The 27,779-nt window shown below is 45.8% G+C and overlaps 1 protein-coding gene across 1 annotated transcript in view; it reads left to right on the forward strand.

The window, feature by feature from the left end:
* The window catches only part of MBD6 (methyl-CpG binding domain protein 6), a 254,785-nt gene that overhangs the window by 190,128 nt on the left and 36,878 nt on the right, over positions 1–27,779 (forward strand). Inside the window, exons 9-10 of the mRNA XM_069230809.1 lie at positions 12,297–12,508; positions 14,198–15,121. Coding sequence (XP_069086910.1) covers positions 12,297–12,508; positions 14,198–15,121 — 1,136 coding nt within the window. The remainder of the gene's footprint in view (positions 1–12,296; positions 12,509–14,197; positions 15,122–27,779) is intronic.

Raw genomic sequence — 27,779 nt, forward strand, 5'->3', positions numbered from 1 at the left:
TAATCCTCCTCCAAGTCTTCGGTTCAATCGGGTAAGAAGAAGAAGTCATTGAAGAAGGCTAGGCATCCTTTCACTTCACCATGTCACTTGGCTGATGCAACGCAGGAGGAGCGTTGATGCTCCAGGCCTCCATCCTCAGAGCCTACTTCTGGGTCAGCTCAGTGCTTCCCCGGCTTTCCGAGAGCCGGAGTGACGCTTGCCCAGTTAAAAGAATCCTATGAGGCCATGCGTCTCATTTTTAGGCAGTCTGACCCCCCCCTTCAGTGCCTTCAGGCCCTGATGGACTTGGCTGGGGGTCCTTTGTGTTCCACACCGGTGGCTCTGGCCCCAGCCGCCGAGGGCCCCTCTGGATCTTCTACCGGATCCATACCGACACTGGTCGTACCATTGAGACCTTCTGCGACACTGGCTCAGCCGTCAACGCTCTCGACGTTGGTTGTGCCCACGATCGGCACTTACACGATCCTAATCACTGACGACTTGGAGTCAGAGCGGCATCGGCCGACTACGCCCTCTTCTTCGATGGGGGCTATTCTCCCCAGGTTGGATTCAGACTCTTTTCCTTATGTGTAGGAATACGGGGAAGGATTGGAGGGTCCTTGGACCCTTATGAATACCAGGACGCCCCTAACATGGACTGGGCACAGGAATTGGGTGAGGCCAGTGGTCTGGATACTTCTCCAGACGCTGGCATGCTTTCTCCTCCTACTGTGACTACGGCGGAAGGAGCCACATATTCTATGGTGGTCAGTAGGACAGCTGAGGGCGTTGGCCTCGAACTGCCTACTTTTGAAGTCAGTTCTAATCTCCTGATGGAGGTGCTTCCACCAGGGGCTTCCACATCTGAGCCTTTCCTTCCTTTCAATGAAGCCCTCACTGATGTCTTTCTGGGTACTTGGTCCAAGCCCAGCACAGGGGCTCCTGTGAACAGGGTGATCACTGGCTGCCATCTGCCCGCCCCGAACGACCCTCAATTCCTTTCCCAACACCCCACACCTGAGAGCCTTGTTATCCAGGAATCCTCGTCATCTGGCGCATTCCTTTCTGCACCTCCAGATCGGGAATCAAAGAGACTGGACCAACTTAGTAAGAAAATGTTTTATACCTCTAGTCTGGTGTTGCGGTCACTGAACACCGCATGCCTTCTGGGCCGTTGTAGGAGGCTGGCCTGGTTTGTAGTGGGTACCTTGGGTAAAGTAGTAGTGTCCTAGCAGCTTAGGCTGATAGAGGTAGCGATAGCAGAGCAGCTTAGGCTGAACTAGGAGACATGCAAAGCTCATGCAATACCACTTATAGTTACACAGTACTTATACACAATACTCAGTTTTACCAAAAATTAAGGTATTTATTTGGGTGACACAGTACCAAAAATATCTTAGAGGCAATACTCCTTCTGGAGGTAAGTATTATACACAATATATATATACACAAGACACCAAAATTAGACAAGTAAATAGTCATAGAACAATGCAAACAATAGGAAATGCTATAAAATGCAATGGGAGAAGGTGGGTCTAGGGCAACACAAACCATATACTAAGAAAGTGGAATGTGAATCACGAATTCCCCCCTAGACAAGTGTAATGTGTGCAGATTCGGTGGGAGAGTAAGAATACAGTAAAGGTAAGTAAATCACCCCACCCCAGAGCCCAGAAAAGCAGGAGTAAAGTACTGCAAGTTTCCTTAGGACACACTACACCTCGTTTTTGGGATCAACTGCTGGATTATTGAACCTGAAGACCTGCAAAGAAAGGGGACCAAGTCCAGATGTCAAAAGAAGTTCCAGGAATGACAGGAGGCCCTGCCAACTCAGAAGAGGGTGCAAAAGAAGAGTCCACAGTTAGTTGAGTCCTGCAGAATTGCACCCTAGGCAGATGCCAGCGGGTTCCTGCATAATACAAAATATGTCCGATGGCATGAAGATCGTTGCAGACGAGATTTCGTGTTGGAAGTCGCCAACAAGCCTTGGCTACGCCAAAAGTGCGTTTTGCATCAAAATGGCTCTTGATGGACCCAGGAGGGACCTGGGGGCCTCAACTCTGTATGAGGAGGAAGAAGAGGCTCTCAGTACTTTAGAGAGCCCTCAGGATACCGGCCAGCACCCCCAGGAGTCGCAGGATCCGGGTTCAAAGGAGGTGCAAAATGCGGTTGATGCAGCACAACAAAAGAAGGTCCCACGTCACCGGAGATCAACTCAGCGAGTTGTGCGTCGCAGAATGGAGTGCTGGGGACCTGGGCCAGGCTGTGCATGAAGGAATTTTGCAAAGAGTGCACAGAGGCCTCAGGAGGCGAAGAAGACGCAATACACAGGGGTACCGTCGTTCTCAGGGAAGGCAAGGTCTTTACCTCCTCCAAATTGCGTCAGCAGGACCTCAGGACAGTCTGTCAATGCTGTCCACCCTGTGTGTCCTTAGGAGCACGCTCATCGCTGTGAAAGGAGTCCCAGGGTACCGGTTGTTGTCTTGGAAGGTGCCTGCTTGGAGCAGGGGAGTGACTCCGTCACTCCGCAGGAGATTTCTTCGGTCCTTCTGGTGCAGGATGAAGACAGGGAGTCCCCAGAGCGTGCACACCATGGAAACTGTTGCAGTTGCGGACTTGGAGCTGAGGTTGCTTAAGAAAGTGTCTCTTGTCGACACTTTGTTGCAGTTACAGCGTTTCTTGGAGCAGGCTGCGGTTGATCCGAGGTCAGAAGAGTCTGAAGTTGTTGCAGAGGATTCCTGAAGGAAACCTGCAAGCAGAATCTGAAGAAAACCCACAGGAGAGACCCTAAATAGCCCTGAGAGGGGGATTGGCTCCCTTATCAGGTATGGACCTATCAGGAGGGGTCTCTGACGTCACCTGCTGGCACTGGCCACCCAGAGCCCTCCAGAGTGCCCCCACACCTTGCAAAGCAAGATGGCTGAAGCCTGGGACTCACTGGAGGAGCTCTGGGCACCACCCTTGGGGTAGTGATGGACAGGGGAGTGGTCATTCCCCTTTCCTTTGTCCAGTTTCCCACCAGAGCAGGGGAGAAGGGGTCCCTGAACCGGTGTAGATTGGTTTATGAAAGGAGGGCACCATATGTGCCCTTCAAAGTATTTCCAGCCTGTAACACCTATTTCCAAAGGGAGAGGGTGTAACACCCTGCTCCCAGAGGAAATGCTTTGTTCTGCCTTCCTGGGGCTGGCTTGGCAGTACTGGGGGTCCATTGTGGAGCCCCCAGGATGCATAGAATTGGATCCCCAATACCAGATCTGAAATGAGGGGGACATTCCATGATCTTAGACATGTTACATGGCCATATTCGGAGTTACCATTGTGAAGCTACATATAGGTATTGACCTATATGTAGTGCACCTGTGTAATGGCCCTGAACTATGTGGGGGCACCTTTGCTAGTGCAAGGGTGCCCTCACACTTAGTAACTTTACACCTAACCTTCAGCAAGTGAAGGTTAGACATATAGGTGACTTATAAGTTACTTAAGTGCAGTGAAAATGGCTGTGAAATAGTGTGTGCACTATTTCACGCAGGCTGCAATAGCAGTCCTGTGTAAGGGTTTGTCTGAGTTCCCTATGGGTGGCAAAATAAATGCTGCAGCCCATATGGATCTCCTGGAATGCCCCCCCCCCCCAATGCCCTGGGTACCTAGGTACTGTACACTAGGGACTTAAAAGGGAGGGTCCACTATGCCAATTGAAATTGGTAAATGAAGTCACTGGCCTACAGTGACAATTTTAAAAGCAGAGAGAGCATAAGCACTGAGGTTCTGATTAGCAGAGCCTCAGTGACACAGTTAGGTACTACACAGGCATACGCATTAAGCCACAAACTATGAGTACTGGGGTCCTGGCTAGCAGGATCCCAGTGAGACAGGCAAAACATACTGACATATAGGTTTTTATCTATGAGCACTGGGGTCCTGGCTAGCAGGATCCCAGTGATACAGTAAAAACACACTGACACACACTCACAAACAGGTCAAAAGTGGGGGTAACCATGCTAGAAAGAGGCTACTTTCTCACAGCCGTTATGCTCACTCCCTGTGGGATATGGTCACGCACGTCTTGCCGCAGATACTGGTGGAGGCCCGGACTATCATCTCCCAAGCAGTTGCTGATGGGAGAGACGCAGCGAAGTTCACTATTTAATGTGGGTTGGACACTACCGACTCTCTGGGAAGATCGGTTGCTTTGACGTAGCCTTGAGGCGCCACGCCTGGTTCAGGACATCTGGTTTTTCGGGGGATGTCCAACTGACCCTTATGGACATGCCCTTTGATGGCATCCCGTCTCTTTGGAGACAAGGCGGACTCTGCACTTGAGAGGTTCAAGGACTCCCGGGCGATGGCTCAGTCCCTCGGCCTTTCGACTGCCCCTTGTCCCAAACAGTCCGCCTTTCATCCCTTTCGTGGCCATGGAAGGGGCTCCCTTCAAGCCTTCCTAGTCCGTCCGTCCCCATCCCAGGCCAGTTGGCGGCAGGATTTGCATCACCCCTCCCCACTAGGAATCCATCACTTTTGATAGGTGGGTTTTGCAGATCTTCTGAAGGGGCTACTCACTACCCTTCGAGACTGCCTCTCAGGCCATGCCTCCATCCTACAGCCACTGACTGGAGGATCATCTGACACTTTCCCGCGAGGAAGTAGCAGCTCTCTTGGCCAAGGGAGCCATAGAGAGGGTCCCTGCGCCAGAAGTAGGTTGTGGTTGTTATTCCCACTACTTTCTGGTGCCCAAAAAAGACAAGGGACTATGTCCTATCCTAGACCTTCAGGCCCTCTATCTCTTCCACATAAAGGAGAAGTTCAAAATGCTCACCCTGGCTCAGGTCCTGTCTGCCTAGGACCCAGGAGACTGGATTGTAGCTTTGGATTTGCAGGAGGCATATTTCCATATCCCCGTCTTGCCTGCCTACAGACGTTACCTACGATTTGGGGTAGGCCACAAGCTCTTTCAATTTACCTTCCCTTCGGCCTTACCAGTGCCCCTCGGGTGTTCAAGAAAGTGATGGCGGTGGTTGCAGCTCATCTGTGCAGGTTGGGGGTTTCAGTCTTCGCTTACTTCGACGACTGGCTGTTGAAGGCAGACATGCCCCTGTAAGTCATCTCCCACCTTCAGACTACGGCGAACCTCTTGCGCACGTCACACCTGACTCCCTCCTAGACACTCCCTTTCATCAGAACTGTTCTGGACACAGTGCTGTTTCGGGCCTATCCTCTCGAAAAGCAAGTCAAGATATTCAGGCCATGATTCTGATATTTAGCCTCTATCCTGGGTTTCGATTAGAATGACTGTGAGGCTGCTGGGCCTCATGGGCTCCTGCACCCTGCTAGTGACACATGCCAGATGTCATATGCAGACTCTGTAGTGGGACCTGAAGTTCTAGTGGGCGCAGCATCAGGGGAATCTCTCCGACATGGTCCAGACCTCGGAGGGGACTGTGAAAAACCTGCAGTGGTGGCTTTCGTATCAGGATTGGGTCAACTGCAGATCCCTCTCCCTTCCCCAACCAGATCTGATGGGAGTGACAGATGTGTCACTCTTGGAATGGGGTGGCCACATGGGAGAGGCGGAGATCAGAGGTCTCTGGTCTCCGGCGGAGTCTGGACTCCACATCAATCTTTTGGAGCTCTGGGCGATCAGGCTTGCATTAAAAGCATTCCTTCCCTCTCTCAAAGGGAAAGTGGTGCAGGTGTTCACAAACAACACTACCACCATGTGGTACTGCAACAAACAGGGCCGAGTGGGGGTCCTGGACCCTTTCTCAGGAGAATCTGCGCCTCTGGACATGGCTGGCACATCAGGGAATTACCCTAGTGGTTCAACATCTGGTGGGCTCTATGAACGTCAGAGCTGATGAACTCGGCCTTCTATGCATAGCCGATCACGAATGGCATCTCCATCCGGAGGTGGCGCAAGGTCTCTTTCAGCAGTGTGGAGAGCCTTGGTTAGATCTGTTAGCCTCTGCAGAGAACACGCAATGTCAGCTGTTTTGCACATTGGAGTTTCCAAAGCGGCACTCGCTCGGCGATGCTTTTCATCTCTGGCGTCCTTTCCGCCTATACCACTTCTGCCCAGAGTTGTGAAGGAGATCAAGAACGACCGGCCCCAGGTAATCCTGGTGGCTCTGGACTGGGCACGAAAAGTATGGTTTCCAGAGCAACTGAGCATGGCCATAGATCCTACAGTCAGACTGCACCTTCTGAAGGATCTTCGGTCACAGCAGCAGGGAACGGTTCTCCACCCGAACATGTCCACACTTCGCCTTCATGCATGGAGCTTGAGCAGAGGCAGTTAATTGATTTTGACTTTCAAGCTGAAGTCTGTGATGTTATCTTGGCAGCCAGGCTGCCCTCCACCAAAACGGTATACGCCTGTCAGCATAAATTTGTGGCATGGTGTACCAACAAGTCTGTTGATCCCCTCTCTGCCCCTCTCTCTGAGGTTCTTTTGTGCATCCTTTCTTTAGCCCAGCAGGGCTCTGCGTTGTGCACCCTTAAAGATTACTTATCGACTATCTCACCTTTTCTTAGATTGCCTGATCAGCCTTCCTTTTTTAAGTATCCTATTGTTGGTAGATTCCTTACGGGACTCACCCATTTGTTTCCTCTCACTCCGTTTATCATGCCTCAGTGGGACCTCAAACTTGTCCTTACTTACTTAATGTGTGCTCCTTTTGAGCCGTTACACAATTGGCCCTTACGGATCCTTACTTTTAAATCTGTTTTTCTTGTTGCCATCACCTCTGCTCAGAGAGTGAGTGAGCTTCAGGCTCTTTCTTCAAAGCCACCATTTTTGTCTGTGCACCCTGACAAAATGGTGTTACGAATGAGGGCCTCATTCCTTCCCAAAGTATTTACACCTTTTCATGTAAGCCAGCCCATCACTATGCCTTCTTTTTACGCACCACCACATCCTTCTCATGAAGAGAAGAGACTCCATCTCCTGGATCCAAAAAGATAGTTGACATTCTACCTCAATCGTACTAAAGACGTCCGGGTGGACAATCAACTCTTTGTTGGATATGTGGCTGCGAAGAAAGGTAAGGCTGGGTAAAAGCGTACCATCTCACGATGGGTACTTCTTTGCATCAAGATGTGCTATGCTTTGGCAAAGAAGCAAACCCCTGAGCACTTGCGCACTCATTCCACCAGAGCAACTGCTGCTACCACAGCATTCGCACACAGAGTTTGTGTCCTGGACATCTGCCAGGCAGCAACGTGGATGTCTCTGCACATGTTCACAGAGCATTACTGCCTGGACAGTGAGGTCTGCAGGGATGGCTAGTTTGGCTGTTCGGTCCTGCAGGACTTTCTAGTATGATCTTGGTTCGCAGCCCACCACAGAGGTTGGCATTGCTTGGGTATCTATTCTAAGGTAAGGAATCTGCAACAAGAAGTTTATATCAGATGAACAAGTTATTTACCTTTGGTAATGATTTATCTACTAGAGACAAATTCTAGTTGCATATACCTTACTGATCCACCCATTCTCCCCACCTGCAAACTGATTTCTAGGGGCAGGTATTCCCCATTCAGGGCCTTAGCTCTAGCGCACCATTTTCAGTGTTCTTCATGGCTCTGCATTTTGGCGTGGAAAGTCGTGAAAAGAAACTGACGTCACTGTGCAGAGGCGGCCTTTATGTACAACTGCTGCCGTCATAATGGCGACAAAGACGCCCTCGGAGTCGTCCGACGCCACCTGATGACGCACAAGGGTACTGATCAAAGAAAAATCTCTGGATCCAGTCTGACGCCTGGTGAAGGAAATTCTAAGGTAAGGAATCTGCAACTAGAATATTTCTCTACCAGATTAATTGTTACTGAAGTTAAGTAACTTGTCCGTTTACACAAAAAGTATGTTTTTTTTAAACATCTTTTTATTTGAATTTTCCATTAGGAATTACCAGAAAAAAGAAAGAAAGTGAAATTGCGTGAACTGATACCATAGTCTTCCATTCATAACAACTGTACACAACTCCTGTGTCCAGCGAGCACTACATTCTATCCACACATTTCCGATTTTTTCAAAATCACGTTTTCAGTGGTCTGAAAAATCATTATGTGGAATTTGTTCCATAAGAAGAACTGTGTTACAATGGGATTATGTCTAATGTAGGCCGGATTGTACCAAAATTTTCCCACCAAGGACACCTGCTCCTGGCATGCTTCAGAGAGCATCTCCTTGCCCTGTAGACCAATTCTCCATCAAGGTAATCCATTCCGCTAAGCCGTTCCAATAATTGGAGGGGGTCGAACAGAGTGCCAGTGCATCGCTATGTCTCTTTTCGGCACCATACATCCAATTCCATCTGGAGTCTAGGTAGGAGCAGAGAACCATACCATAGGGGCATTTCTCTTGTTAGCTTCCTCTCCTGGCCCAACCATTTCAGTGCTTAATACCAGCACTCCAAGGAGACATCTGTCTCTGGCGGCAGTGCTTGGATGCCTTTAGACCTGTAGAGCAAGGACCACTTCCCATGAAGTCGGTTTCTAGTCTATTGGCTGAGTCGTAATTGGGAAGCCCAATAATATACCCTCACATCCATCTCTCCCAGTCCACCTTTGAACATCAGTTGAGAGGGACTTTGAAACATATGTGGTTATTCATTAGATTTTGAATAGTGGAGAACCAGACTGGGGGGTCGGGGGGGCGCGTTCCTATAGGGGTAATTCTGCAGTGTATATAATACATGGGGTAGCACCATCATAAAAAACATGTTTTTAAAAGAAATATATGGGCCGCATAGCAAATTGTGGTAAAGGACCAGATGGGCTTTGATATTAATGTGGCAAAGTGTAAGGAAACAAAGGTAGAGGGTGGCTGAGTAGGGAATGATTAAGAGTGGGTCGATGGAACGGAAGGGTGCCCCCACAAATCAAGTAGAAATGAGGAGGACCATGATTGAAGTGAAAAATACAAAACAATTAGAAAATGAGTGAAGAAGGGGATTATGCCCCTGCCAATATAAAACATTACTGGAGGTAAAAATGGGGAGGAGGGAGAAGGAGAGGGTTGGATGGTAAGCCCCCAGAACAGTAATTAAAAAAAAAAAATCAAACGTTACTTAGTGTCATATGGCAAGAGAAGGGTGTTGCTGGAAAACACAACAGATATACCCATTTTCAATATTAGTTGCACTTTCAACCTTTAAAAAAAGCATCTAAAAAGCAACTTTAAAAAAGGACATTTTGTGACTTGGTCTCTACCAAATGGTCCAGGACATTGATCCTATAAATTTATATTCAACAGTTTAGGTCAGATGGTTTTTCTGAAATGGCAATTTCTGTTGTTCCTTTTTCGCAATGGAGACTGTTGGTTGGCGTACAACTTAGTTCTCATTTTAAGCCTCCTGACCAATGCACTCTTATGTTGCATCCATTATCAAAGGTATCCACAGTTAGGTCTTTAGTCTTGATTCCATTTAAAATGTATGTGTTTTAATCAGAGTAGTTAAGTTCTTGATCAGCCCCCTTATAGTGCCTACATTTAATTTGTTCACTTCATCCTGTTACATTGGTGTCATATCTCTGTTGGTAAAAACTGATTTTGGAACGTCTCTAACCTTCCTCTAAGAAAGACCAAGGCCTGCAAAGACTTTTGCTTTTCCTTTTAACTTCTAGAGAATATCTACATAGTGGCCATTCAAACATGAATATATTTGTCAGGCATTTGATCAAAAGCTGTATGGCTTCCTTCAGAAATGATCATGTCTAAGATCTGCACCATTGTGACTTGGTTAGCAGTGCACATATTCACCCAACATTGCTGTATGAATTCCTAAACTGATGCCAGTGACAGAATTGAAAGGATAACTCCTCTTCAACCTTTTTTGTTGAAACCATCTTGGGTTCAACAAGGTGGAGAATCTGCAATCACTTTCATTACTAGAGCCACTAGTTCCATCTGGGGCCAGTAACCCTATTATTGGCTAAGTTTAGAATTCTAAAGTTCATGAAGTTTCCACAAAATTGTTGTGTTTCTCCTGGAGATTTTGGCTACTGAAAACGGATGAAGGCTTGGGGCGACACTGTGGTGAGAATTAAAAATTACTAGAGGAATTACAGATTAACCTGGTAATAACTCAGAAGATTATCTGTGTTCAACCTAAAATCTCAATTAATTCCACAACACTGAAGTTAGCAGGACCCCAAATATCGTTAACTCTACGGGTGCGGAAAGAACAACCCATAGTGTACAACTTTTAGTGAGTCCCTAACTAGCAAAAAAGAGGAAAGAGTAAGGTCTGTGTGTATCAAGACATTTCCCCTTAGACACAGAATGGATAAAACTCTTCATTGCATTGGGCCTTACGTTTCCTACTTGTTGCTGCAGAGTGTGGATCTTCGTGGTATGTGCATGTTACCACGCTATGCTCCAGTCTGTCCCATGTAAGTCTGCAGACTGCTTTTATTGCATTTCTTTGACTACATGGCATATCCTACCAAGTTTAATGGGGATTAGTTTGGAGTGGGTGAATGTAGACATAAGTGCATGTTGAAACTTAGGTCGACAGTTAAAATAAATTATTGGTAGTTTTTGCAAGAGTGGTTGCAGGTGTACACATCAAACTTCATGAATAAATGCTAAAATTATATAAACTTACCTTTAGTTTCCTTTCCTAATTTTGCCATATTTAAATGTAAATTTAAGTGTAGATGTATAGCTGTACAAAATGTTTTCAGCCTTAGATAAGCAACAGGTTCCAAAATAATATCTCATACTTATTTTACTCATTGTAACCAGTTCTGTGGTAAAGTAAATAAATGTGCCCAGGCTATATTTTGGCACATTGTATCTGATTACCAATGATATTTACACATGTATGTGTATATTAAAGGCACAAATAGCCTTTTTTGAAGGTAAAACACTTTTTCGAGTTCACAAAATATGGTTTTACACTCAATAAAGTATTTGCTCACAAACGTTTCATGTGAGTAGATCTACTGCCAGTTGCAGGAAATGAGCATTCTAGAGCCAGACATTTATGCATTACAGCAAAAGTACAGATTTGTGGTTATTTGGAAACTTCAAGGCAGACAAAGAACAAACGTGCCCCTTCTATAGTTTCTCATGTGTGAGAGCCCCTCCTCCTAATGTGTGGGTAATTACCCAGTCCAGGACTTTTCAAATTCCCAGATTCTGTGAGCAGCAGGACTTAGAGGGTATCTTTACAAATATGCGGGCCAGCCTCACAAACGCAGTGGGTGTCATGCTTCATCATAGGCCATCCTGTGCTTGCCAGAGAATCCTCTAGTAGCGGATGGAACCTTGTAAAACACTGAGAGGATGTATCAGGATAATGCAAGAAAAATGCTGAAAGGGATCCAGATGTAGTGTAAAAATCCCAGTCAACTACTTCAGGTCGTTTTACACTATTGAAGGAGCGGTGAGGGGGTGATTAAAATAAATAAGAGGGCGCATAAGGCTCCTTTATGCGGCTAATGTCCAGAAGGGTTGACATGTTTCAACCCTGAAATGCCCTATAGTGGGGTCTGGGGCTTTCCTCAGGAATGGAATCCTATGTTTCCCTGTAATATATCCCTGCATGTCATCACACGCATTGTGTGCACATACCACGCCTCATGGAGGATTGAAAGAATGTGGCCTTGTAGTCACCCATTCATCAAAGGTCTCACCCCACTGTGATACCTAGCAATACATTTGTAAATGTGCAAATATGTATCGCAGTGGGGTGAGAACTTGGCTGAATGTGTGACTACAAGGCATACCCACCATATGAGACGGAAGTCGCCGACCTGTGCACCACATAACCAGCGGAAGATTGGGCCTGTAGGATACATAAAGCGTAGGCAAGTTGGAGTATAGAGTATAATGCCACTGGAGCATTACCTTATAGGCGGCCTGTTGCTGAGGAATGCTTCTGTGTGTTCTTCAGATCTCACTCCGCAGCAGCTCCCATTGTTTTAGAGCAGTGGTCTTCAAACTTTTTAATGCCGCAACCCAGCCTCAACCCACCCCAAAAAGTGGAAGAAAAAAAATCATGGGGGCCCCCTCAGAAGTTTTCACAATTAATCAATTACGTTGTCAATGTTTAAATATATCTAGGCTTATTTAAACATTGCAGTTACGTTATGCTACCTTTTTAAAAATGCAATCAGTTCTTTTTTGCTTAAGACAAGACACTGTTTTCTGCATTATGCTTGTTTTGGCTAGAGTCTGGCAGACAGACCTAGGCTAGAAATGGCAACTCCATCACATTTGACAATGTAATTTTATATCATTTATGATAAATTAGTAATTGTGTCTCTGGGCTGCGCTAATGTTTGTTTTAATTCTGTTCTGCATACCTTTTTAGGAGATCTTTCGGCACTGAACACTAACAACAGCAACTCAACCTTGGGGAGCCTGCAGGCCTTGCTAGGGACCAACCCGCTGCTACAGAACCAGCAACCGCTGCTGCCGGCCCTCCAGAGCCCTTTGGGTTTGCAGCTCTTTCAGGGCCAATCACTTCTGTTGGGGCACTTACACAGCTCCAACCCACTGACCTATCTTCTCCAGAATCTTCAGGTGCGCTATTCTTTGGCAAGCAGCTTTAAAAAAAAAAAGCAAGACAATATGTACATGATCTCTTTTTTCAACATACATGTGCATCTTACCTATGAGCTTTTCCCTGGTCCTCTACTTCTTCCCTGTGCTCCGCAAAACAAACACTTTGATATCCAGTCTGAGCCATAACAACATTCAAGATACTTTTTGGGAAGAGAAGAAAGCAGTGAAAGAATTAGCCTAGTCCCTCCCTTAGAACATGCGTGTTATTTGTTTGTTTTAAAAGTTTTTGTAATGATATGTAGGTTAGTACAGCAATAGCCAAGAGGCTTAGCTTACCCATTAACAAAGCTTAAAGCTAATTGAAGTAATGTGAATAGCTAGGATTTACATTGTGAGGCTTTATTGGTGCAGATTAACTGCATCTTTGATTCACATCATCCATTAACACAGTATAAGTTTCAAGTTAAATCACTTATTACACCATCACAGCAAAAGGGGAATGGTGTAACATTGCCACATCCTAAGTAAAACAGTCAGGGTAATACAACCCAGCCACTTCCTAGATACTCTAAAACAAAGTGGCCTCTTCGTAGTGCTCCTCATGATCTCTTCATATAATACTCAACTCCACCGATCAGCAGTCCCTTCAAGAGCATGCTACAGAGTATTGTTTAATTTACCCATGTAGTTAGGTAACCAGGTCGTGTTTCCATGGAAATGTGGAATCACAGTTGGCTTAGATGTAGCAAACCTGCAGGGTAAGGCAGGGGTATACAGTGAGGGTTACATCTCTGACACTGTCTACTGTCAACTTCTTATGAAACCTAGTTAATTGCTGCATTTCTCTACTAGGTAGGAGATATATAAGGAATGAAAATATTCTTCTGGTAAATAGTCTGTTATAGTCTTTTCACCTGATGTTCAGAATGGGGAAAGTCTTCCTTAGGGGTGGGACTGAGTAAGGCCTCAGTTGTATGTGGAGAGTCCAGTCATTGTATAATTATGTCTTGTTATGTTCATCGATATTTGAAATTCATTGTAGGTCTACTGTTTAATCAGGAAAGTCAGTTCCACTTACAAATCTTAGTTTACCTGGAAATTAGTCTAGGTAATAGTAACTATTGAAGTATTCCTGATCACTCATACAGACATTAAATATTGTTATTCTGTTCTGCCAATTTTAGAGTAAGGGACAATAACTTGTGTTCTTGACCGGCTCCAACATCAGTAATGGTTTTGCCATTTTATTTTTCTGTGCTTTCATCTGCTTTTGTCTCCTTCTGTCTTGTGCCACTATTTCTGCCACTCATTTCCATTTTTGTTATGGGTTGCATATTCAGCAAAATAGTCTAGTGCCGTTTTATGCCTGTTTTCCAAGGACTCTTATTTGCCATCCTCCTGCAATATTCTAGTTGTATATATGTTAAATAATAATTGTTCCTTGATACATTCGGATAAAGAGACCCTCATGCCCTTTCTTGGGTGTCTTCAGTGTTGGTCCCTCAAGTACCTGCATGTTTTATTATCTGTGTTCACTGGCCCTTCTTCTGACTTTGTCATACTGGACAGCCTTCAGCTATTGAGACCCTTAGGCACGGCCAGTAATGATGTAGATTGTATCCATCAACCCTTTTCCTTCTTTTAAAGAAATTGTTTTTAAAAGTTGTGGTTTGTATTCTCTTCCTTTCATTCTCCACCAACATGCAGCTTAATTCCAGTCCTGGCTTGGAAAAACAAGGCCACCCCTCACAACAGACTGAAGGAACCAGTGCCTCATCGTCTCCTAGCCCATCAGTGAGCCAGATTTCTTCAGAGCAAAACCTGTCAGAAAAAAACAACCCACCAACTCCAGTCTTTTCTCCCTTTTGCACGGATGCTTCCAGAAAACTTCAAGATCTGATGTCTTGCCTCTCACATCCCAGCCCTTCCCCGGCAGGGAATGCCTCAAGTGCCTTAGACTACAGCCCTGCCTCCAAGCCATTGGATTACTCTCTTCCATCCCATGGCAGCCTCAACTATGGTATTGATCGGACAATGGGGCCTGTTCAGTTATGTGACCGAGGCTGCCCAAACACAGAGGGACCGCTTGAACCTGAGAATCAAAGTTCTGAGGTGGTCAGACCTCCGTCTAAGAAAAGCAGAAGATCAACTGAGGTGGGAGACATGACAGAAGAGATAAATGGGGAAATGCCTGATCACACTTCACCTATTGAAGACAGGGAGCCAACTCCCATCATCAGGTCTTCTGAGAATGAACTACACCCCCAGAATGCCTTAAAGCATCCTAACCAGGGTGGACATACAAGGACAGAACATGCAAGGGACTGGGATAGTAGCAAACACTTCAATGGCCAAGTGGTGGGTCAATATGATAGGGTGAAAATGTGTTCACGAGTGGAGAATCTGTCGGAAACTCTGCCCAGTGCCTTTTGGAGGTGCAACCGAGATGTCTCTTTCCAAAGCAGCAGTGGTGGCTCTCCAGACTCCAAAGGTGGCACCGCAGAAGGGATACTGGACCCATTTCACCCAGCTGAATCGAAAATGGATTTGACTGCCGGCGTCCCAAGTCTCTCATTTCTCATGGACAAAACTGAGAGCAACTCGAATCAAAGGGAGGCAGAAGCAACTGAGGTATGTGATTTGCTATACAGTTTTCTGCACTTACTATGAGGACAAACAAGTTCTAGTGTAGATCACATTCATACATTAATGGGAGAAGGAATGCCTTTTGTTTATTTTCCAGTAAAAACAACGTCCTCCCCACAGTGATTCACCAGTTCAACCTCAGCTTTGGCCAGTATTAATCAGCAGTCCCTGCTCTTCACGGTGACCTCATAGGGAATGATTATACATTCTAGCTTGCAGCCCCTAGTTGTAAAATCAAGATTTTTTAAACAAAAATAACGTAAGACCTATTGTATTTCTGATTCCTACTGTATTGTCTGTTAGATGTGAAGTGAGGTGAAAACAGTGTTATTAACAGTGTTATCCGAAGTAAATTACACCAATAAAATGTGGATTATTTTTTTGTTATAGTTTCATGCAAGAAGGAAGATATGTAACCACAGTTATCCTGATATTACTAACCTACAAGCCTCTTCACATTAGCAATTAATTAGAACATTAAGTCGGTTGGTGACAGGACCATAAATTATGAATGCATGTTTAATGCTAGTCGAGCCTGGCCTTGAATCACTGGGCAGGGAGTGAGGATGTTGGTTTAAAAGAGGAAAATATACACTAGCTGTTACTGGAGATGCCTGCCTCCTACCAGTGGACATGTCCTAGGATAATGTTATCAAGTTTAAAGGACTGAGAATTGATTTCTGTACAGGCGAATTCCAGGTTTAACTGCAGAATTATGTACTCTACACATGGCTTTTAGAGAATGTTTCCTAAAAAATGCATGTGTAGCAACAACGAAGTTGTACAGCGCTTCTCGGCTGGAAAGTCACGGATGCTACCTCAAATCTGTTTAATAGAGAAGATTAATTTCAGTAGAAGACATCCCCTGAATGTTGTAACAGTGAAAAATAAGTTGCAAACACAATGGAGCACTGTGCATGCTAGTAGCAATCTTCTTTTCAGTGATTAAACTTAGAGAGTAACAAAAACTCTCCTGAGTTTGGTGTAGAATATTATAACTCATTTAAATAGGGATTTTTTTGCCAGATGAAATCTAGGCAAAATATTGTATAATGATTTCGTATTTGATATTGAAATGTGAAATATTTGGAAAATACAACAAATTGCTAGATAGGACCACTCTGTCTTTGTGAAATTCAGTGCATAGTCTGACAGCAATGAGCACATAGTCCGGTATCTCAGTCTGCAAAGTCATGGCTATAAGGCAAGCCATTTCTGTTTTAAAATGTGAAATTGCAGATAGTCATGGATAGTCATGGACTCGAAAAAAGGATTGCCAGATAGCTAAAAGGATATTTAATTGAGAAAGGTTTATGGTTCTTTGTTCACCAAACCTTCTGTTTGTGGCAGAGAAAAAGTCATATAAATGTTTCTGTAATTCCCCCAAAAAGGTCAAGTAGCTATTACAGATAATTACCTTGAATGTGTGTTTCCGCAAAAAGCCCAGCAAAGGACATAAAATCATCTTACCACTTCATAGCTGTAAGGTGATTTAATTGAATTCTGGCCAGCTTTCTTCCCTGTATACTTATAAGTATACATGGTGAAATTCTATTTTGTTTTAGGAATGAAGATTTTAAGTTAGCAGTGCAAGAGAAGGTTGGGTTTAGATATTGACATGAGACATCCCAGGAGGGTTCCAGATATCATTCAAACTAGAAACAGGAAATCCCAGAGTACTAGAATTCCTGACCATGGGCAAGGAATAAAATAACTGAGGCACATTTTCTTTTGATTCTGTGTTGGTCCATTGAAACTGGAGAAAAATGCCTATAGGAATACCATGCCGGCTTAACATAACGGTGGGTAAACTGCAGGTGCTGTATAGCATATATGACCATTATATTGTAGAAAAATCACCCATTGCAAAACAAACTTTGATTCCACCTCCTACTGGGGTGGTTGCGTTACAAATAGGAAATAGAGGCCTGCATATCCCTTTGAAGTGACTGACTAAAACAGTTTTCAAATTGTCAGCAAAGTAGAAATAATTGGAATAAGATTTTTATAAAATATGTATACTGTTTATATATGGTATAACTTTGGTCTTACAGGACTAAAGTTTAGAGTTGTTTAAAGAACGGGTGATTTAAATCTCCTCTCAAACATACTATAGATCTGTAAAGATGGGATGATGACCCAGGTAGTCAAAGTGGTGTGTGAAGTGGCGCAGGGTTCACTGCTTTTACCTGTGCTATTCTGTGTCTGCATGAAGCTGCTGCTGTTTCTTTCGCTAGCATGTGGTATAGCATTTCATTCATATGCCCACAACTCTCGTCCTGCTCCCTTCTAGCAGTGATATAAAGACAGATATTGAAACCTGTAACATCTTTCAAGGAGTAATCCAGGAATGGATGTAGGAGGACTAGTTTGCTCTGAAAACTAAGACGACTTAGCTGATGCTTGTGGGTGGGCACACGACTCCTTGAAGATGCCTTTAGCCTATACCTGCATGCAAATTGAAATCTGTCCTGGGAAATTAAAAGTCGGAGTTGTCTTTAACAAATTGTTGTCTTTGAGTAGACAGTGTAATCTGCTGACCAAAACCTTCAGCTAGTATATTTGTATCCTGTTAATAAAACAGTTGCCTATTTTTCCCAAAAGATGGAATTGTGACTATAGTGAGGGTTATTGGGTGTTCTTTGATTGACTACTACCCTAGAATCCTCTTGGTATGGGCATATAGAAAATTATGAGACCGCTGCAAGCAAAATTGGACTTATACTGCCCGGTTGATGGACAACCTGAATCGACACGCCATGTTAGTACCAAACTAAGAAGACATAATTTCTGGTTGCAGATGGGGTAAAATTCCATGTCATTATAATGATATTTAAGGGAGTTTGTCAGGATAAGGTTCTTGTGGATTAGAAAACTAGAATACATGTTTCTATCCCCAGCAGATCTTTCTTGTCCTCTGACAACAACTTGTTGGAGGTGCTTAAGGTGACTAGGAATACCTGAAGGCATAAACGCATGAAAGTGACTTATGCCCAAATGTTTGCATTAATTTACAGAGATATTGCATATCTGGGAGCTCTGGATCATTTTAAGTTGAAGGTGAAGATTTTCATATTTTAGATGTCTGTGGTTCTGTTTTTCATGTCGGCTCTTTGATAACTTTGTGTTTTTGCATTTTCCACACTTCACAAATATGAGCTTGTCAAAATATGTTACTTCCAGAAGTGGCATGGAGAGAACGGAGTGTGTCTATGGCTTGACAGACTTCAATTAGTGGTGTAACTTTACCCCCTGCTTAAAAGTGAACATAACATCTAGAGAAATACATTGTGTTAAAGCTACCAAGGAGATATTTCAGTAGAGTATTTAGTGCCTGTTTAACTTCTGTATTGTTTCTAAAATTCTAGTCTGTGCCGTTGGTGACTTATGGAAACCTTTCTCTATTTAGATGAGTATTAGAGGCACTTGGAGCTGGGTTCGAGAACAAGAGGATTGGTGTACACAGAAGCCAGGTGTTTACTGTTCCTCATTTGTCTATGCAGTGTGCCAAATGTAGGGGTACACTATGCAGGCAATAAAGGCGGCTCTTATCGGCTTACAAGACTTACGTGAATAACCCAAAAACCTCTCTTTTGTGGTAGGCTGGATGTGCAGTTTAGGCTTATCAGAGGGTGGTGCTAAGAATTTGTTGAACATAGTCAGTGAATGAGACACAGACTCAAGACAAAACTCTAGACCGATTTAGAAAAATAGGATTGATTTTTATATTGTTTTAGACAACAAAATCTTCAGACTTGGGTAAGACTGTTCCAGTTATCAATTTGTACAGTGAGACAAAAATGTCACAGAAATGCCCTTTTACGCAGTAATTGCTTTCCTATAGAGAAAGAAACATATACTGTATCCAAGTACTTGCAAACGTATTTCGGGCGTCCCGTTTAGGACTTAAGGTGCTAGGGGGTCAAGGTCAAGTGAGCCACCAGCAGTTCGGATTTACCTGCCCTGGAGTGTCCAGGTGCAGAGGTGCTAGACAGGTCGGTAGCCTTGGTGCTGCACCGTTAACGAAGAAGGGGAGCATCTAGAAACAGGCTGTGGAGGGGGTCATGGGGACAAGACCAGGAGCTCCCAACGGGTGGCTCAGTTCATGAGGGTCCTGGGAGCAAGGGGGCATAGTCGATGTCTGTAGACCTGGGCCGGGGATCCCAGGTGCAGAGGGTTGTGATCGGATGTTCCTGTGCATTGAAGATGCTCACAGTTTCTAGTCAGAAGGAAGAAAAACAAACAGCAGGGCCAGTCCCATGGTCAGCCTCATCAATTTGGTCGTCCCTCAGTGGGCAGGTCGGTTTTAGCGGCAGTGGTGTCTAGTCTAGACACAAACAAGCCTTGGTGCTTGCAACTGCTCCAGTACCCCAGGTATTGGTGCAGGGCAACTCCTCGTGGTTTTGGTGTCTCCATAATTGGTTGGAAAATTGGTCTGTCCTCCTGGGGACTACTGCATCAGTGGACACAGTAGTGATTAGATCAGTGGACCCGGATGTTGCGGTTGGTGGCTGCAGGTTGCTAGGAAGTGGCTCCTCCACTCCAAGGGAGATACTGGCTGGTTGTTGAAGTGCTGGCAGCTCTCCAAGGCTTTTGGAAGATGCACAGCTGCTGGTCAGGTCCTTGCGATTGCTGGTACAGCAGCCGGTAGGCAGGGTTTGGCACCAAAAGTCCACAGCTAGTCCACAGTTCTTGCGCTGATTTGCTCTTTAGTCTGTTGATTCTGAGTTCCTGGTGTCAGGGGGCCAACTAAATACTAAATTTAGGGGAGTGTAGGGCTTGTAACAAATGGGTAGTGGGCATAACCCTGTCCGAGGGTTGCTAGTTCCAAAAACAAGATGGTGGAACCCTTCCTTTGTGTAGCACAGCAGGCAGCCCACCTTAGGGGTGTGACTAGTCTGGTAGTGCAACACGCCTACGTGCAGAGGTAATTTCCCGCCTGCCCTGTTACCAAATGGGCCTCAGGGCAGGAGGTGGCATTCCCCAGTTCTGGGGGAAGCCGGAACTTTGAAGTTCCTGGTCTTGGTATGCAGATTCACTAGCCATGCTGCTGGAGGAGGTGATAACACCTTCCTCCAAATCAGGCATTGTTTCTGGCCTCTGAGAATGCGGGCTCTTGCCTCCAGGGGGTCAGAAACTGGTCTGTAGTGGCAGACTGGTCGATATTAGTCAGCCGGCACACTAGAGGACTAGTAGGTTTTCAGTTGGCACCTCTTAGGTGCCCTCTGGGTGCATGTCATAATACATCCAATACTGGCATGAGTTTGGATTAATTAGAATGAGGTGTTTGATACCAAACACCTTAGTTTTCAGTGAAGCTATTATGTAGCTGGGTAAATCATAATGACCGGTGTCCAGTACATGCCTTAAGATGGCTTACATGTTGACTTGTGATATCTACTAATCAAACTAGTCATCACAGGGGCATATCTGCTCATGCAGATATGCCCTTACATAAAATATAATGCACCCTGCTTTAGGGATCTAAGGCCTCCTGTAGGGGTGACATGCATATATTATATGTTGTGCCTCTGGCATGGCACACAATAATTGTGCCATGTTGTGTTTTCACTCATGGCTTCTATCATGTCACGGGAGCCGGCAATGGCAGTCTGCATGCAGTTTGTCAGTGGGTTAGTCCCTTACGGACTCGCTTTTAGTACCCATGCCCTAGGTACCAGGGGTACCATTTGTTTTGCTTTTCACTAATGATTGAGCTGAAACACTCATGCACTGACAAAAATCTCTGGAATGCCCTTCTTAGTCCAAAGATGACATTTATTATTTCTTTACGCAAGGTGCCTCAAAGGAGATTAGCATGTTGAAAGCACACGTTCAAAAATGGTCACAGCAATAATGTACAAATGATTCTCCGATGCAATATACACAGCAAATATATGTATCTATATTATAATGCAAAGCAAATAATGGATTAAAAAGTATGCATCACCATGAGGCAAGAGCAACCCTCCTTCATCTCTCTCCTAATCAGCATCAAATTGCCAGATCCCAGAATCAATCGAGGAGAGTGAATCACAGGAAGGATGACACACTCCAGCGTCCTGGGTGCGCCTGAGATCTGCTCTATCCCTGATCCATCTGTTCTCGGCCTCTTATACTTTAAACAAACAAGAGAGGAAATTTCCAGACTTCCCTCTCCCTGCAGGAGTTTATTATTCAAGAAATGCTGATTGCTTTCGTCCTGCTTTGAAAAAAACACGTTGGGATGTGGCCACAATCCCAAGGTGATAATCCAAAACAAGGCCGTTCCCTGCCGTCTGAGTATATTCTTATCAGCCAAAGCCCTTGGTGGGGAAAAAGTACGAAAACAAGACAATGCACATTGTACAACTTGGAAAATCACTTACAGCTTTTAACATGGCAGCGTCTAATGCTAAGATAAAGTCAATAGTCAGAATGGATCTAGTGGTCACTAATGTGAAGGTGTAGTGCTAGGCTAAGTGCAACGTGGAGTCAGTGGTCAAAACTTGCATATCATTACACCATTTACTAGGGGCTTACAGGGGTGCTAATTAAACACAATTAGATTAGTTTACCTTGTTTTAGAGAAAGAGCACTTGCACTGAGGACCTGGTTAGCAGGAACCCAGTGCACCCCCAGTCGAAAAAAACTCAGTACCAGTGGCAAAACATTGTGGTGACCACGTCAAGAAGGGCACTTTCCAAGAGAGTTCAATTATTAGAATAATTTCATTATGATTTATTATAATTATAAAAGTGTCTGCTGATTTTTGTCTGTGATTACAATGTTCATATTATGTAATTTGGACTGCACTGAGACGTATACATATGTGGTTTAAAGTCTATTCACACATTTTGATCATCAGCTGACAGAGTATGTGATACACTCCGAAATACCACAACTGCTGTAGTGTCACTGCTGCACACCAGCACATCTGCCTAACGAAAAATCAAAAGGGATATGTTTATGGTTGTAAACATAGCACACCCATTTATATGACTGATATGAAATTTTGCCCTCCAGGTGAGACACCCACCTGAGCATGGAAAACTCCAGAATGATCCATGCAAGCCTTAAAAGGAATCTCCAAGAGAAGGTTTAGATGGCCGATAAAAGATTTTGCCTTTTGAGTGAGACACCCATGTGAGCATGGAAGAGTCCAGAGTGATCTCCATGACATTTTGCAGAAGAGCCCAACAAGATTGAATTTACAGGAGACTTCATTCACTTTGTATCTCTTTTATAGTCGCTTTTAGAAAGATGATAACTTTTGGAAATCTGTAATGTTGCATCTTTGGAAGAGATGGCTGTTAAATAGCGACAATTTAATCTGTGGATTTTGTGAGTTCATATACTGGCCCTGCGATCTTATCTGGGGTTGGTAATGACTTCCTTTATTATTTTGTCTCTCCTTGATTACTATTACTTGTACTGGAGTTTTCCCTAGGAGCTTTTGTCTCAGTGCAGTACTTACAAAGTATGGGAGCCAGAATGGTAGTGGGAATGCCACATAGAAAGTGCAATATCACAGTTTCTAGTGATGTATGGCTTATGCAAAACTACACTTTGAAGGTTATGACGCAGTGCCAGCAACCAGTATGGTGCACTTGTTCTACATAATGTGTGCTTCAGCCTATGTCATGAAGGAGAACTGTACCAAGAGGACACTACGAATAACAAGGAAGACTCTCTAAGCTACTGGACACGGCTACTAGAGGTCACAGCCCACTTTTATCTTTGCCAACTTGTTGATCATGTCAAAGGAGGAAGATCAGAATTTGCTGTTAGCGACTTGAGATTCGTGTGGTTGACAGTGCTCCTGGGTGTTGTAGACCCTGCTTAAGCAAACAGAAGACACACACAGACACTTTTTTCCTACACTCACACACTTTTTCTCTTTCTCTGTGCTTGTGCTCAGTATGTAAAATGTCTTTTTTAGTTTATGTGCCATTTTCAAGAATGGGTGTACAGAGCAACAGAAGCTAAAAATACCAAGCATTGCAAAGCCAGTAGGTCTCGTCTTTTGGCTTTGGCATGACTAGAGTGTCATAGATTGGAGTGGAGAGTAGTAGAGTTCAGTGGTTCTGTGGCAGAGTGTCGTAGAGTGGGGTGGAATAGGGTGTAGAGGGTTGGAGTGGATTGAGGTAATGGGGTGGATTAGATTGGAATAGAATGGGGTGGACTGGAATAGAGTGGGGTGGATTGGTATGGGTGGGTTGGATTGAAATGGGATGAGGTGGATTGGATTGGACGGTTTGGGTTGGAGTGATAGGGTTGGGATGGAGTGGATTGGAGTGGAGTGGGGTGGATTGGATTCACTCGATTGGAGTTGGTTGGATTGGAATGAGGTGGGCTGGATTGATTGAATTTGAATGGGGTGGATTGGAGTGAAGTAGGTGGGGTGGGGTGGGGTGGATTGGACTAGAGTGCAGTGGATTGGATTGAAATGGGTTGGGGTGGATTGAAATGGGGTGGGGTGGGCTGCTGTGGGATGTATTGGAGTACAGTGGATTGGGGTAGATTGGTTTGCAATGGGGTGTGTGGGGTGGATGGATTGGAGCAGGGTGGACTGAACTGAGATGGGGTGGGTGAGGTGAATTGTATTGGGACTGGGTGGATTGTAGAGGGGTGGACTGGATTGTAGTGGGGTGCACTGAACTGGAATGGGGTGGGGTGGATTCGAATTGGGGTAAAGTGGGGTGGATTGGAGTGTAGTGGGCTGAAGGGGTGTGGGGTGGATTGAATTGGAGTGGGCCTGGGTGGGTGGATTGAATTTGAGTGGGATGAATTGGATTAGAGTGGGGTGGGCTGGAGTGGGGTGGATAAGATTGGGGTGGATCGGATTGAGTGTGGTGGATTGGATAGGGGTGGGATTGGGGTGGGGTAGATTGGGATGGAGTGGGTGGGTAGGGTGAACTGGGGTGGATTCGATTGGAGTGGATTGGGGTAGATTGGAGTGGGGTGGATTGGATTGGTGTGAGTGGATTAATTGAAGAGGGGTGGACTGGATTTGAGTGGGGTAGACCTAGTCAGTGAACTGCTCTGCCACCGCGTATCTCCACCTGCAAGTGAAGCCGTCTGACTCGAACTCTGACCTCGGTCAGAAGTTTGAGGCCCTCCTCCACCCGCAGGCTTCTGCCTGCACCTCATCACTGGTGTCCAGTGGGAGAGCTCTGCTCTTCTGCTGGGCAGCCTACTGCCTCTTTTCTCTTTTCACCTCGTTTTTCTTTTGTGTACTGTCTTCGTGCCGATTTTTCTTTGTGTACTGTTTTTGTGCCTTTTGCTTTCTGCTTTCCTCTATCTTTTCCTCATTTCTCTCGTCACTCGCTTCTCTCTCACACTCTCCCTGAAGCTGCTGCCCCTGCGGCCATGTGCCCCTCCCCTCTCTCACTCTCCCTGCCGCTGCTCCCCCTGCTGCTCCGCCTCCCTTTTTTTACACCATCTCTCGTTCCGGCCTCCCAGCTGTCTTCTCCTCCCCCCTCCCTACTTAATGGCTGTTGGTGCACCAATGCCGCACCTAAGGCAAGCCCGTCTGCGCCCATCCCCGACCGTGACCAGTGCCAGGACCCCTGGTCCTGCCACCCGCCGCCTCTACACGTCAGCAGTACTCATCACACTCAACCCAGGATGCAACAACAACTGTGAGCAAGCATCGCAAGCCAACACCCACGGACCCTTCAGCTGCCTCCCCTGCCACCAAACCTACACCACCACCAAGACCTTGGACCCAGCACAACCCACCCGCAACAACACACCGTCCCTGAAATCTCTGAAGTTCATTCTCCTCAACATCCGCTCCCTCTATAAACACGCTACCTAAATCTGGTACCTCCTTGACAGCACCACCCCAGATGTCGCGTTCCTCACCCAGACCTGGTCCAACACCACCTCAGGCCCGGACATCGCCATCGTCAACCCCCCACCCCCGGATACAAGATCATCCGGAAAGGCCGCCCTGGGGGGTGGGGTGGGGGCAGGTGGAGGGAATCGCCATCCTCCACAGGTCCAACCTCCGCCTCAACACACACTCCGAAGAATCCACAAGCCTGATGGAACACCTCCACTTCAAACTACATACCAGCCCGACATCCACCATCAGGGGAACCCTCATCTACCACCCTCTGGGACCACGTACTCCCTTCCCCGACTTCATCACGGACTACATCTCCGCACAAGCCATCTTGGCTACCAACTACACCCTGCTGGGACACCTCAACTTCGACAACCTGACCCCAACACCACATCCGTCCTAGACAACCTCCACAACATAGGGGTCCAACAGATCGTGACGGAGCCAACACACTCAGCAGGACACACCCTCGATCCCATCTTCACTACAGGAACTTCCGCTACCTTCAGTCACACCTCAGAGCTCCCTTAGACAGACCACTGCTGCATCCATTTCACCTTCAACACACCCACCGCCATCAGACCCCAGCACCAACCATCACATAGAAACTGGACAAGAATCACTGACGATCAGCTCACCGCCGCCCCCTCCATCGCACACAGCGACCACCCTAACACCGCAGCACGCATCTTCCACAAATGGATGCGCCAACACCATAGCCCCCCTCAAAAAAGAACAGCAGCACCCATACAAAGAAAGCCACCTGGTTCACCCCAGAACTCCGAGAATCTAGACGCACATCTCGCCGCCTCGAGAAAATCTGGAAAAACACCAAATCCACGGAAGCCCATAGCAACTTCAGAGCCGCCACCACCGCACACCACCAACTCATCAGAAACGCCAGAAAGAAAGCTATACAAGACAGAATCTCCTCAAACGCACACAACAGCAAGGAACTCTTAGGCATCATTAAGGAGTTCGCCCAATCTGCAGTGAAACAACGGACATTCCACCCTCACAGACTCAACACCTACTTCCACCACAAAATCAAGACCATCCACAACAGCTTCAGCAAGGACAACCTACGCGCAAACCCCCCTCTACCAAAACCTGACACCAACAAATCAACAATCACTACCTGGACCACCTCACCACCGAAGATATTCTGAGAACAATGAGATCCATACACTCCGGGGCCCCGACGGACCAATGCCACCCACCACATTTTCAAAAGAGCTGCAGACCCCATCGCCCCCAAGCTCCGACTCACCATCAACCACTCACTAGCTGCCACCACCTTCCCCGACTACTGGAAATACGCTGAGATCAACCCCCTCCTCAAGAAACCCTCAGCAGACCCCACCGACCTCAAAAACTTCAGGCCCATCTCCCTACTCCAGTGGTTCCCAAACTGTGCGCCACGGCGCCCAGGTGCGCCATCAAAACAAGACAGGGGCGCCATGAGCTGCATCATTACCGATAGCAGTGACCTAATTCTGCAGCTGCATATTATAAGTTAGATAATCCCCTCCATTAAAAAAAGTCAGAAGCCATTTTCCTTGTTTAGAGTGCACAGCTCGTGATTGTGGAATTTCTAGTGAGAAATTGAAATACAGCAAGGAAGGGCCTTGAAGTTTAATCCTCAAACACCATCTAGTGGTAATAATTATAGTACACACTAGTTCTATTCACAAAAACTTGAGGCTCAAGTTTACTAAGATTTCACACAATGTGATAAAACGTCAAATTTTGCTGTGCATTCTTGCACTAAAGAGAAAACAGAGTGCAACACCATATATGCAAAACTTTGCATGCTGCTGGTGTCACTCCCAGATCTAGCACACAAATAGGCTGCTTTGTGCGACGCACAGTCAAACACCAGAGTGCAGAGGAGAGCATATGCTGTCTAGCATAGGATTAGTACTGGAGACATTCCCCTCAGTACAGATTTCTAAGCATAGTTTATATTGTTTCTGACTTAACCAATTATATATTTTTTTAATTAAACAACTGTTATATTTTTATGTTGTTACATCTATGATTATAATACCTTCATTGGCTTTATCCCAATTATTTTCAGCGTGAAAAATGTAAGTACTCCTGAGGCCCGGCTCACATCCCCCCCACCCGCCCCCCCAAAAAAATAGCATAATGGGGAGCCGCGGCCAATAGGTCAAGGGAGGCGCGGGTCAAAAAAGTTTGGGAACCACTGCCCTACTCCCTTTTCCTGTCATCGAAAAAGCCTTTATCAGCCAACTCGCCATGTTGTTTTAGAAGACCACAACATCCTCGACATCTCCCAATCCGGATTCTGGAAAAACCATAGCACCGAAACAGCCCTCCTGGTCGCAACAGATGACATCTGCTCCCTGCTGGGCAAGGGAGAGACGGTGGCACTCATCCTGCTTGACCTCTCGGCGGCCTTCGACACAGTCTCCCATCACACCTTGATACGAATAATCCATGAAGCCGGCATCAGAGAAAAGGCCCTAGACTGGATCCAATCCTTCCTGTCTGGCGGAACTCAACGAGTGAGACTCGCCCCCTTCCTCGCAGACCCCACACCCACCACCTGGGGAGTTCCCCAGGGATCCTCCCTCAGCCCCACGCTGTTTAACATATAGATGGCCCCGCAAGCCACCATCGTCAGAAGCTATGAAATCAACATCATCTCCTATGCCGAAGACCCCCAACTCATCCTCTCCCTCTCCCCATGAACCCAACAAAGCCAGACAACTTCCACGAAGGCATGGAAGCAGTCGCCAGCTGGATGAGAAACAGCTGCCTTCAACTCAACGCAAACAAGACAGA

Source organism: Pleurodeles waltl, chromosome 4_2 (genome assembly GCF_031143425.1).
Source record: "Pleurodeles waltl isolate 20211129_DDA chromosome 4_2, aPleWal1.hap1.20221129, whole genome shotgun sequence".
In the NCBI taxonomy this organism is placed as follows: Eukaryota; Metazoa; Chordata; class Amphibia; order Caudata; family Salamandridae; genus Pleurodeles; species Pleurodeles waltl.